The 12,980-nt window shown below is 41.6% G+C and overlaps 2 protein-coding genes across 3 annotated transcripts in view; one reads left to right on the top strand and one right to left on the bottom strand.

The window, feature by feature from the left end:
- The window catches only part of LOC105708035 (S-phase kinase-associated protein 1-like), a 33,600-nt gene extending 21,900 nt beyond the window's left edge, over nucleotides 1-11,700 (top strand). The window contains exon 3 of the mRNA XM_064372182.1: nucleotides 10,907-11,700. Coding sequence (XP_064228252.1) covers nucleotides 10,907-11,427 — 521 coding nt within the window. The 3' untranslated portion in view covers nucleotides 11,428-11,700. The remainder of the gene's footprint in view (nucleotides 1-10,906) is intronic.
- The window catches only part of RHBDL2 (rhomboid like 2), a 59,175-nt gene that overhangs the window by 4,803 nt on the left and 41,392 nt on the right, over nucleotides 1-12,980 (bottom strand). For both annotated transcript variants that reach the window (XM_064372181.1, XM_064372180.1), the window contains exons 5-6: nucleotides 5,018-5,118; nucleotides 2,254-2,314 (exon numbers count right to left, since the gene is read on the bottom strand). In XM_064372181.1, the coding sequence (XP_064228251.1) occupies nucleotides 2,254-2,314; nucleotides 5,018-5,118 (162 nt within the window). The remainder of the gene's footprint in view (nucleotides 1-2,253; nucleotides 2,315-5,017; nucleotides 5,119-12,980) is intronic.

Here is a 12,980-nt window from a genome sequence, read left to right on the forward strand (position 1 = left end):
CACTGCAGCCTCAAGCTCCCAGGCTCAAGAAAATTCTCCCACCTCAGCCGCCTAAGTAGCTGGAACCACAGGCCCACACCACAACACCTGGCCAATTATTTTGTAGAGACAGAGTCTCCTTATGTTGCCCAGGCTGGTCTCGAACATAATGCTTGATGAAGGAATGTTTTTTAGGCTAATTGTCATTCACAATTAAGAAGAATATTTACCACTTGGCTGGGCGAGGTGGCTGACGCCTGCAATCCCATCACTTTGGGAGGCTGAAGCGAGTGGATCACCTGAGGTCAGGAGTTCGAGACCAGTCTGACCAATATGGTGAAACCCCATCTCTACTGAAAATACAAAAATTAGCCAGGCCTCATGGCCTGTGCCTGTAGACAGGAGAGGCTGAGACAAGAGAATTGCTTGAACCCGAGAGGCGGAGGTTGCAGTGAGCTGAAATCGCACCACCACACTACAGCCTGGGTGACAGAGCAAGACTCATTCTCAAAAAAAAAAAAAAAAAAAAAGCGAATTATTTTATTTCAGAGTGAAATATCAGTGTTCTTACAATCGGCATAGTTGCCTCTGTTCCTGTAATGGAGATAATTGAACCCTTGATACAAATTGCAAAATCCTGTTTTCTTACTGTGTGGACAGCCAGCATCTTAGGCTTTATCAGGTATAACCTCTACCTTGGCTTTCAGGTCTGACCCCATGGTCTGTCATTCTTCCGCAGCCCTGCAAGTGGAGGAACTTCAACTGGAGCAGGTCCGTCAACTCCAGTTACCACCCCCACCTTTGCTCCTGTTTTCTTCTATGCTCTACAGCCTGCTGTCATCTGGAATCCACCTTTACTCTCAGACTCAGCTGCACGTCCAGCCCCTCTCCAGACAGCATTCTTCCTAACCTCCCTTAGCATGTAATTCTAGAATTCTTGGAGATTTCAAAAGCCACATTAGTCACCCTCCTAGTCTGGGCTTCTTGAACGGTTACCCCCCCACCCCCCAACTCTCTCTCTTTAATCCTCAACTGTCACTCAATACTTATATTCTGGATCTGTTTTGTTGTGTTCTGTTTGTTTTTTGAAACGCAGTCTTGCTCTGTCGCCAGGCTGAAGTGCAGTGGCACGATCTAGGCTCACTGCAACCTCCACCTCCTGGGTTCAAGCGATTCCCCTGCCTCAGCCTCCCAAGTAACTGGGACTACCGGTGCGCACCACCACACCCGACTAATTTTTGTATTTCAGTAGAGACTGGGTTTCACCATATTGGCCAGGATGGTGTCAATATCCTGACCTCGTGATCCACCCACCTGAGCCTCCCAAAAGTGCTGAGATTACAGGTGCGAGCCACCACGCCCAGCCAGTTTTTTTTTTTTAATCTGAAAATTTAGAAATTGAGGAAGAAAGAGATTCTATCAGTGGTTTCCAAGTTTTTCCATTGCAGACAGAATCACATACAGCTTCCAATATATGAAAAAGTCCAGTATATAAAACCTAGTGAAGCTATTGTGGTTCCAGTAGCGGGGGTGCCTGAGGCTCTATCCTCTTGGCTTCCCTGACTCCATAATGATACAAAAAGCAAAAATACATCACATAGGCATGTCTAAGAACCACCCATGAGAGTCTGTAGAACTCTTTTGTTTACTTCTTTCTGATTCGTGCTGTGAAGCGGACAATTTTTTCTAACTGTAGGACAGCAGTCATTCTCCGTGTTAGTGTCTGGGAAAGGAGGAAAGGCCTTCTGAAGGCTAAACCAATAAAGTTGTGACAATATTTTGAAAGTTGATTATGCAAAATAGGTCATTCTTGTCATACCCAACTAAATCAGCGTCGAGGGGACAGGGGACAAAAGCACTGAGGCACATAGCACTGCTCCAACAATTGAATTCTCCATCAGCCCAGCTGCTGAAACTACCTGCTCTAACCATAAGACTAGTTTCACCTAATAGCTGCTAAAACAAATTGAGTCTAAGAATCAGGTCTAAACAACACAAGTCTAAGACTGGTCCTCCCCACCACCATCACTCACCAACCAGCTCCCAAAGGTGTCTCTAGTACCAATGAGCTCTCTTTCAAAATAACATTAACATTTCTCTTTCTAAGGAAACCCCCAGCCTTTTCTTTTGTTCTTCAGACATACCGTAGACCTCCCAGGTCTGTGTATATGCCCCAAATTGCAATTCTGTGATTCCCAAATAAAATGTTTAGACATTCGTCTCTGCATTTCATTTTGACTTTGACAGTGTGACGTGTTCACAAAACACACTTACTGATAAGGATGATGATCAGCAGTCTGAAAATTCCAAAGGCAGGAATCATTTCTTGAAAATTCTTGCAAAGAGATAAATAATAATCATATAAGCTATCAGTGGGCAAATGAAACCTCAGCTCTACTCTCTCTTCATCTGCTCTTCATTTGAAATAATCTCCTAGTGTCAAATATTTGCAAAACAAAGCATGAGTGTCACAGCCGAGTTTTCCAATGTATTTGGGAAGTACAGTGCACTTTGGAGAATAAAATGCCAAGGTATTTAATTTCATGATATAAATGATGCAATTTTGCCAGCCAGAAATAATCTAAATAAAAGTAATATAAAATCAACACTTAACATGTCAATAAGTAAATAGAAAAATGCTGTTAAACTAAGTTTGATGAAATATTCCTAAGATTTTTGGTCAATATTCATTTGATATTTCTTCATCCTCTTTCCCAGTAGTATTTAGCAAAGACTTAACTGAGATTTGAGTCTTATCTTGATTTTTTGAAGTAATTTAAAAAATATTGAAAATATTGGCCAAAAATTATCGCAGGGTTTTTTGGGGGGAGGGTATTGGGGGGGTTCTGCAGGGGGAGGTAGAAGACAGGGTCTCACTGTGTCATCCAGGTTGGAGTGCAGTGGTGCAATCTATAGCTCGCTGCAACCTCGAACTCCTGGGCTCAAGCCCTCCTCCTATCTCAGACGCCTGAGTAGCTGGGACTACAGGTGCACACCAGCACACCTGGCTCATTGCTGGATTATAGCTTTGGGTCCCTTATGTGTCACTACAAACTGCTGAGTCAGACATTTCTACCATAATTTATTGAATTACTTGTCCCTTCCCTTTCAAATTAGTAACTCTCTTCCCAAGGAGTAAAGATGCTGAAATAGGCATGTTTATTCAAAATCAATTATTTTCAAACTCTTATGACCATAACCTACAGAAACAAATAATTTAAGTAACAACCCAGTACATACATAAATCAAACAATAACACTGGCTTTTATTTCCTTGGGTTTAATTTTTGGCCACAATTCCTTAAAGTGAGTCTACAACCACTAATGGGTTGCAATCCAAAGCTGAAAAAACCACTTTTCTAACTGATTTCTATATTTGGAATGGTTTTATAATTGCTTTACACTTTTCTTCCTAGAATTTTTTTTTTTTTTTTTTTGAGACCGAGTCTCACTCTATCGCCAGGCTGGAGTGCAGTGGCGTGATCTCGGCTCACTGCAACCTCTACAGTCCGGATTCAAGCAATTATCCTGTCTCAGCCTACTGAGTAGCTGGGATTACAGGTGTGTGCCACGATGCCCAGCTAATTTTTGTATTTTTAGTAGAGATGGGGTTTCACCATGTTGGCCAGGATGGTCTCAATCTCTTGACCTCGTGATCCGCCCACCTCAGCCTCCCAAAGTGCTGGGATTACAGGCATGAGCCACCATGCCCAGCCTAGAAATTTATCCTACAAAAAGAAAATTACACAAATGCAAAAAGATAAATGTAAAAGAGCATTTCTTATAGCATTACTTCTAAACATGAAAAGCAGGAATCACCCCCAAATTTTTTCAATTAAAGATTCATTAAATAAATCATGGAGCATCTATGTAGACAATGCTAGGGAGCATCTGCTAAGCAGGGAGGATTTCTAGGCAATGACATGGGTAGACGGTCAGGGTGCTCTATGATAAAATGCAGAACAATATAAGGGTGATGTCATTTTTATAATATTAACATTGGTAGGATTCTGAATACATGTAGAAAAGGCTGGGGCTGCTCTGCCTATGAAGTAGCCGTTCTTTTATTCCTTTACTTTCTTAATATACTTGCTTTCCTTTAAGAAAAGAAAAGGTCTGAAAAAATATATATATAAAACTGTCAACAACCTCTTTCACCACCCACCCGTTAACAGATATATATTGAGGACCTTAACTTTCTATTTTTTTATTTAAAATGTTGTGTAGTACTCATCACTTTTGAAATCAGAAAAAAATGATAAAAATATGAAAGGAAGCTAGGTGCAGCGGCTCACGCCTGTAATCCCAGCACTTTGGGAGGCCAATGTAGGCAGATCACTTGAGCCCTGGAGTTCGAGACCAGCCTGGGCAACATGGCGAAACCCTGGCTCTACAAACAATACAAACATTAGTCAGGCATGGCAGCCCATGCCTGTAGTCTCAGCTATTCAGGAGGCTGAGGTGGGAGGATTACTTGAGCCCAGGAGGCAGAAGTGTAGTGACTTGGTATCACACCACTGCACTCCAGCCTGGGCAATGGTGCAATACCCTGTCTCAAAAAAAAAGAAAGAAAAAAAAAAACGAAAGGGGCCAGGCACGGTGGCTCATGCCCGTAATCCCAACACTTTGGGAGGCTGAGGCAGGCAGATCATGAGGTCAGGAGTTGGAATCCAGCCCGACCAACATGGTGAAACTCTGTCTCTACTAAAAATACAAAAATTAGCTGGGCATGGTGGCACACGCCTGTAGTCCCAGCTACTCAAGAGGCTGAGGCAGGAGAATCTCTTGAATGTGGGAGGCAGAGGTTGCAGTGAGCTGAGATTGTACCACTGCACTCCAGCCTGGGTGACAGAGTAAGACTCCATCTCAAAAAAAAAAAAAGAAAGAAAAGGAAAGGAAATAAAATGGCATTGCCATACAATTCTCAGAAAAATGAATGTTCAGTAAATATTGATAAATGAAGATTCATTGAACCAAAGAACTGTTAGTGTTTTCTGTTTTTTTAAGAGACCCATGGACTCCATCGCCCTGGTTCTTACCACCAGAACATTCATAAAATAGCCTCCCATCAGAGCATAGACTCCTCCTGAAGCTCCCACAAGGTATCTGAGTGGGTCAAAGATGGAGCTGGCAAGGGACCCTAAAGAAATAAAACACAAAGGATCAGACATGACTATAGGGATCAGGAAAGATAAATCTTTCTAATCTAAGGTAGACATTTGGGAAGTTTGGTCTATTATCATATTAGCAAGCAACAGATCTATTTTGCCCGTTTCATATAGTTGTATATGCTAACTACCACAGTGTTTCTGAAAACACTGAATGTTCATTAGAACAGCTACATAACAGTGACAATGGCAGAATCATCTGGAGCCAGAATTACCAGCAGTATGACTTGAGGAAGTTACTTAACTCCTCTGTGTCTCAGTTTCCCTACCTGCAAAATGGGGCTATTAATAGAACTTAATTCAATGGATTTTCAGGGTAAGTAAATGTGTTGATGTATGTTCGTGCTTAGAAAGCTGCCTGACGTGTATTATGTATTTGTTAGCTATTAGGTTGGTGCAAAAGTAATTGTGGTTTTGCCATTACTTTTAAGGGCAAAAACTGCAATTATTTTTACATCAACCTAATATTATTATAAAATATCCTACGTTTAGTCAAAATACCTGAGACAATCCAATACTTTATTATTCAATGGCTATCTTTCTCAATGAGCTATAAGGTGGTCTCAGAATCCTTCTCAACATGCCATCTAGTCAGATTCCCCAAGCAAGATGAATCCTATTTGCTAACCTAATCCTAAATTTACTGGACCAAAACAAGGCTTTACAAACCACCTTATGCTAAGACTAAAATATTCTCTCTATACCACTTGGTTCTAGTACTTGGTCTATTCCTTTCAAGGCCCTCCTTCATTTCCTTAGTGTATAATACAATACAATACCTACTTAGTGCAAGAAAAAGTCTCTGTCCTTAGTAATTTTACAAAAAGATGAGCAAACAACTATTACAAATGCAGAATATAACAACTACTATGACAAAAATAAATTCATTGTAGAAGTACTTAGGAAGGAGTGATTTTCTCAACAGAAGGGTGGAGTCCTTGCTACTCTGAGGAGGAGGAGACAGCATTTTGATTAAACTTTGAAGAATCTTCAAGATTGGCCAGACATGGTGGCTCACTCCTGTAATCCCAGCCCTTTCTGAGGCTCAGGCAGGAGGATTGCTTGAGGTCAGGAAGGCAAGAGTCTGAGATCAACCTGGTCCACAGAGTGAGACCTGTCTCCAAAAATAGAAGAAAAATATTAGCCCATCATGGTGGTACATGCCTATGGTCCCACCTACTTAAGAGGCTGAGCTGGTAGGATCACTTGAGCCCAGGAGTTTGAGGCTGCAGTGAGCTATGATCATGCCACTGCATTCCAGCCTGGGTGACAGAGCAAGACCTCCCTACCTCCTTTCCACCCCCACATACAAAAGGATTGGATAAGAAAAACAAAAGGGAAGAAGGTATTCAGGACTTAGAGAACTGGAAAAGCAATGGCATGGAAAAAGGTATATGGATAACTGAAGATCAGTGAGAAGTAGTCCAGTAGGCTGAGCAAGGTGTCTCATGCCTGTAATCCTAGCACTTTGGGAGGCCAAGGCAGGTTAATTGCCTGAGCTCAGGAGTTCAAGACCAGCCTGGGCACCATGGTGAAACCCCGTCTCTACTAAAAATACAAAAATTAGCCAGGAATGGTGGCAGGCACCTGTAATCCCAGCTACTTGGGAGGCTGAGGCAGGAGAATCACTTGAACCCAGGAGGCAAAGGTTGCAGTGAGCCCAGATCATGCCACTACACTCCAGCCTGGGTGACAAAAGTGAGACTCCATCTGAAAAACAACAAAAAAATAAAAAATACAAAAAATTAGCCAGGTGTGGTGGTGTGTGCCTGTAATCCCAACTACTGGGGAGGCTGAGGCACAAAAATCACTTGAACCCAGAAGGCAGAGATTGCAGTGAGCCAAGATCTCACGCACCATTGCACTCCACCCAGGTGACAGAACGAGACTCTGTCTCAAAAGAAAAGAAGTAGTCCAGAGCAACTTAGAGTATCAATTCTCAAATGCTAACCTATAGCCTAGGGCTGGGGTGATTGTATCATAATCATATGATAAATTTATTTTTTAAATAGATACAAATGTCTACTTCTGACCATGATAAGGTAACAAGAAAAGGATTTGCTGTCTCACGCGAAAAAGTCAAAAGCACTGGACAATATATATGAAAGAATGGTCTTCAAGATACTAGACAACCAAAAACAAAACCAGTAAACCATTTAGAGACAGGGAATCAGTTATAAATAGATTGAATGAGTTATCAATGGAGTTATCTGATTGCTGACATACTACCTTGAGGGAGATTACAGAATACAATGCATGAAGTGGGAACCCAGGCAGGTCTCAGCAAACTTGAAGTTGATAAGTTGAAGTTTAGAGTCCAGCTAGATCTGGAACGCTAGAGTTTATAAGACAGGGTACCAGAGAATAGACTGCTGCACACAGAACACTCCAGAAAGGAGCATGGGAGGAAATTACCCAAGCCAAGGAGAGAACCACCAAAAATGAAATGGGAAGACTACCTGTTGCTTACACAGCACCAGAGCGCCTAAGTAACTTTCTGTTCTGGAAAACTCTTTTGTTTCCACACATCATAAGTCTGGGCATTTATTACATGTAAGTTACACCTCAATCTTAAAATGTATCAGGACAAAACCACACACTGCAGAGGGGCAGGGCTCCAGCACCACTTACTCACTTTCCTTGAAACAGAAGCTCAAGTATGAAGTAGTCTTCTGTGACTAAGCTTATTTCCCCTCCTTTCTGACTTCCAGGAATGATCCTTGTTCTGAACAGGATTTGAAGTAATGTAGGAAACTGCTCTCAATACACAATTTTTTTTTTTTTTTTTGAGACAGAGTCTTGCCCATGCTGGAGCACAGTGCTGCAATCTCGGCTTAGCCTCCTGAGTAGCTGGGACTATAGACGCATGCCACCATGCCTGGCTAATTTTTTTTTTTTTTTTTTTTTTTAGCAGCAATGGCGTTTCACCATATTAGCCAAGATGGTCTCAATCTCCTGACCTCGTGATCCGCCCACCTCAGCCTCTGAAAGTGCTGATCAAAGGCATGAGCCACTGCACCCCGCCTCAATACAGAATTTTTAAGTTGGTGAAGAAACTGGAAAGAAGGGAAATCACAGTAGGAAAATCAAGTGTGATCGGGATGAAGTTAGCATGCAAAGGAAGTTCACCAAGGCCCAAGCACCCCCAGAGAAGGGACTCAGACAGCAGACTCTGGCCCTTCTCTGGGTCTACCCCAGTCCTGCAAGCTCATGGCCGGGGTGATAATGATGGGGGCAACACCACGGTCCTCACTGCCCTTCCTAGGGCAGGAGGGCCCTAAAGACTGATAAGCCAAATCCAGGCCCACCCTCCGCTGCTTATCTGCCCTGCGACTTTTCTCTAGGTCCTCTCCTTCAAGCAATGTGGGAGTGTGTACTGGGAAACTCCATAATTAATGGGGCATTGCTTCGAGTACACAGAAGGGTGCAGTCATGGGAATAATTAGCACCTTACCAAAAAGAATTAAACTGCTTTCAAGTAACATAACTAAGTTACAGAACAAATCTAAAAAGTATTTATGGCTGGGCACGGGGGCTCATGCCTGTAATCCCAGCACTTTGGAAAGCCAAGGCAGGCAAATCACTTGAGGTCAGGAGTTCGAGACCAGCCTGGCCAACACGGTGAAACCCCATCTCTACTAAAATACAAAAAATTAGCCAGGTATGGTGACGCACACCTGTAATCCCAGCTACCAGGGAGGCTGAGGCAGAATTGCTTGAACCCAGGTGGCGGCGGTTGCAGTGAGCTGACATCACACAGTTGCACTCTAGCCTGGGTGACAGAGCAAGAATCTATCAAAAAAAAAAAAAAAAAAAAAGACTTAATATTTTGCCTAAAATTAAAGGAACAGGAACTTCTGGTGGAGACGTAAAGTGGTATCACTTTGCTACCATATGACCTAACAATTCCATTCCTAGGTATATACCCAAGAGAAATGAAACCATATATCCACATGAAATCTTGTAAACAAAAAAATCTTTTTTAAAAGATCTTGTAAACAAATGTTCATACCCGTGTTATAAATAATAGCCAAAAAGCAGAAACAATCCAAATGTCCATCAACTGACAAACGGATTAAGAAAATGTCATCTATCCACAAAATGGAATATTGTCTAGCCATAAAAAGGAATAAAGTATGAAACATGCTACAACGTGGCTGAACATTGAAAACATTATGCTAAGTGAAAAAAGCCAGTCACAAAAGACCACATTATGATTCCATTTACATGAACTGTCCAGACTGGGCAAATCTATAGAGACAGAGGTAGGTTAGGGGCTGCCTAGAACTGGAGCAGGGTTGTAGGGTGTGGAATGGGAGATGACTGTTAATGGATACATTGTTTCTCTGAAGGATAAAAATATCCTAAAATTAGATTGTGATGATGGGTGCACAACCTTGTAAATCAACTAAAAAATTGAATTCTACACTTTAAATGGGTGCATTGTATATCTGATTATATCTCAGTGAAGCCATCAAAAAAGCGAGTTTCTTAAAAGTTAAACATACTCTACCATTGGATCAAGCCATTCCATTCTTAGGTATTTCCCCAAGAGAAATGAAAACATTTGTTCACACAAGGACTTGTACACAAATGTTCATAGCAGCTTCATTTGTAACAGCCTCCAAATGGAAACAACCCAAATTTCTATCACTGGGAGAATGGATAAATACAATGTGGTATATCCCCACAATCAAATACTACTCAGCAATTAAATGAATCAACTCTTGATACACACCACAACATGGAAACATCTCAAAATAATTATCCTGAGTGAAAGAAACCAGATAATAAAGAGTACATACTCTACTTATATAAAATTCTGGAAAATACGAACTAATCTATAATGACAAAATAGATCGATAGTTGAGTGGGGAAGGTTGTGGAGGGTAGGAGATGGAGGGATTCCAAAGGGTCACAAGGAAACTTTTTTGGGGGTCAAGGATTATGATGTTACAGTTTCATGGTCATATGCACATATCAAAACTTATCAAATTGTGTACTTTAAATGTGTACATTTTATTATACATCTACAGTTGAGTGTACATACGTCATTAAACAGAAAAAAAATACAGATCCCAAGGCCATATCACCAGAGATTCCGATTCAGTAGACCAGGGTGCGATCTGATAGTAATAGCTGTGACAAGGTCTCCAGGAGATTCTGACCATCAGTCAGATTGGGGAACAGTGGGCTGGAGTGCAGACCAGCAAGCCTCAATCTTTCATGTGCATTCAAGTCACCTGTGCATTTGCTAAAACAGCAAATTCTGATTAGTAGGTTGGGTGTGGAATCCAATATTCTGCATTTTAACATACTCTCAGGTGATACCTATGCTGCTAATCAGTAGACCACACTTTGCCAGAAGCAAGAGTGAGAAAATCAGAATTATATATGAAGGAATCTAGAAGAAAAAGCAAAGGCCGGGCACAGTGGCTCATGCCTGTAATCCCAGCAGTTTGGGAGGCCATGGTGGGCAGATCACCTGAGGTCAGGAGTTCAAGACCAGCCTGACCAACATGGTGAAACCCCATCTCTACTTAAAAAACAAAACTAGCCAGATGTGGTAGCACATGCAGTAATCGCAGCTACTCAGAAGCTGAGGCAGGATCACTTGAACCCGGGAGGCGGAGGTTGCAGTGAGCTGAGATTGTGCCATTGCACTCCACCCTGGGCGACAGAGTGAAACTCTATCTCAAAAAAGAAAAAAAAGAGTGGCTTCATCCTCAGCCTTTCTCTTCCTTCGCTGATGCCTTGCAGCTCTCGTCAGCCTCCGGCCAGCTGTCTCCTTAACACCGAACACCATGCGTTCAATTAAATTGCAGAGTTCTGATGGAGAGATATTTGAAGTTGATGTGGAAATTGCCAAACAATCTGTGACAATCAAGACCATGTTGGAAGATTTGGGAATGGATGATGAAGGAGATGATGACCCAGTTCCTCTACCAAATGTTAATGCGGCAATATTAAAAAAGGTCATTCAGTGGTGCACCCACCACAAGGATGACCCTCCTCCTCCTGAGGATGATGAGAACGAAGAAAAGCGAACAGATTATATTCCTGTTTGGGACCAAGAATTCCTGAAAGTTGACCAAGGAACACTTTTTGAACTCATTCTGGCTGCAAACTACTTAGACATCAAAGGTTTGCTTGATGTTACATGCAAGACTGTTGCCAATATGATCAAGGGGGAAACTCCTGAGGAGATTCACAAGACCTTCAATATCAAAAATGACTTTACTGAAGAGGAGGAAGCCCAGGTACACAAAGAGAACCAGTAGTGTGAAGAGAAGTGAAATGTTGTGCCTGACACTATAACACTGTAAGGATTGTTCCAAATACTAGTTGCACTGCTCTGTTTATAATTGTTAATATTAGACAAACAGTGACAAATACAGCAGCAAGTCAATTGTATTAGCAGAATATTGTCCTCATTGCATGCGTAGTTTGAGTACAGATTCCAAATCTATGGCTGAGTTTCTTCTAGTATGATTGAAAGTTTCTTTTTTCTTTGCTCTGAATAAAACTGAACTGTGGGTTCTCTATAAGTGGCATTTTGGGCTTTCCCTCTTTTTTGTAAAGCAATGTCTGCCTAGTTTATTGTCCAGTTAACTTCAGTGACCTTTTAAAAGTTGGCATCGTAAATAAAACAACCTGCAAAAAAGTTATCTGGAATAGAATTAACAAAATATTATCTTTATTCATGAGTTGGAAACTGGAAAAGGCTTCTTGAAGTAAACGTTCTGAGTGGAGTTACTAGGATGTCTTTCAGCCTCCTGCAGGCAAGGAGTACCACTGTATTGATTAGCCTGTATTTAGCAGGGCTCCTCCCTTCACTGCATCTGAGGACTTGTTTTCTTTTTCTTTAATTTTATTTTTAATCCTCTTAGCTTTAAATATATTGCCTAGAGACTCAGTTACTACCCAGTTTGTGGTTTTTTGGGAGAAATGTAACTGGACAGTTTGTTAGCTTTTCAATTAAAGACACTTAACCTATGAAAAAAAAGAAAAGAAAAGCAAGAAGGGCAATGAGGTCAGGTAGTAGAGGGTAATGAAGAGCATCTTTGGATATTTTGGATTTTTTTTTTTTTTTTTTTTTTTTTGCCACTGTAAACTTTTCAGGTGTCTCAGGAAGGTGACCCAGGCAGCAGTGTGAAGGATAGAATGAAAGGGCAAGGGGATACCTGCCAAGAAGCTGTTGCAAAAATAGGTGGAGGATGTGAACAGGTTGTTCACTTTCTCCCTTTGCTCTGTGCTCTGAAACTGGGGCAGGGCTAAATACCACAGGTTGAAATCAAGCTGTGGGGGAATCAGGGGAGTAGATGCTGGAGCCAGGCAAGACCTGGCCATTGAAAAAGTCTTTCAAGGGCAGAAAAAACTAGGTGTGTGCAAAAATAGACGAAGATGGAAAACCAGGATCCAAATAAGCAGGAGGGAAGTAAGATGGGAAGCTACTTCACTGAGACTCGCCAGTTCTATCTGTTTAACATGTCTCATGACTGCATCTTGCTCTCGATCCCCACTGCCACTGTTCCCTGCAAGATCGCAGGCCCTCACTGGGACCCTCGGTTCTAGAAGGATGACAAGTGTTTGATCAGTAAAATAATTTTGGGGATTGTTTTATATCCCACTATAATGGGTTGAATTATGTCACCCCAAAAGATATGTTAGAATCTTTAAAGGATGAGACATACTGATTAAATAATTTTTTTTTATTTTTTAGTTTTTAGATACAGAGTCTCATTCTGTTGCCCAGGCTGGAGTGCAGTGACACGATCCTGCAAACTCCGACTCCCAGGTTCAAGTGATTCTCCTGTTTCAGCCTCTGAGTAGT

The sequence above is a fragment of the Aotus nancymaae genome, unplaced genomic scaffold (genome assembly GCF_030222135.1).
Source record: "Aotus nancymaae isolate 86718 unplaced genomic scaffold, 86718_ANA_hifiasm-v0.15.2.pri h1tg000007l, whole genome shotgun sequence".
Taxonomy (NCBI): domain Eukaryota; kingdom Metazoa; phylum Chordata; class Mammalia; order Primates; family Aotidae; genus Aotus; species Aotus nancymaae.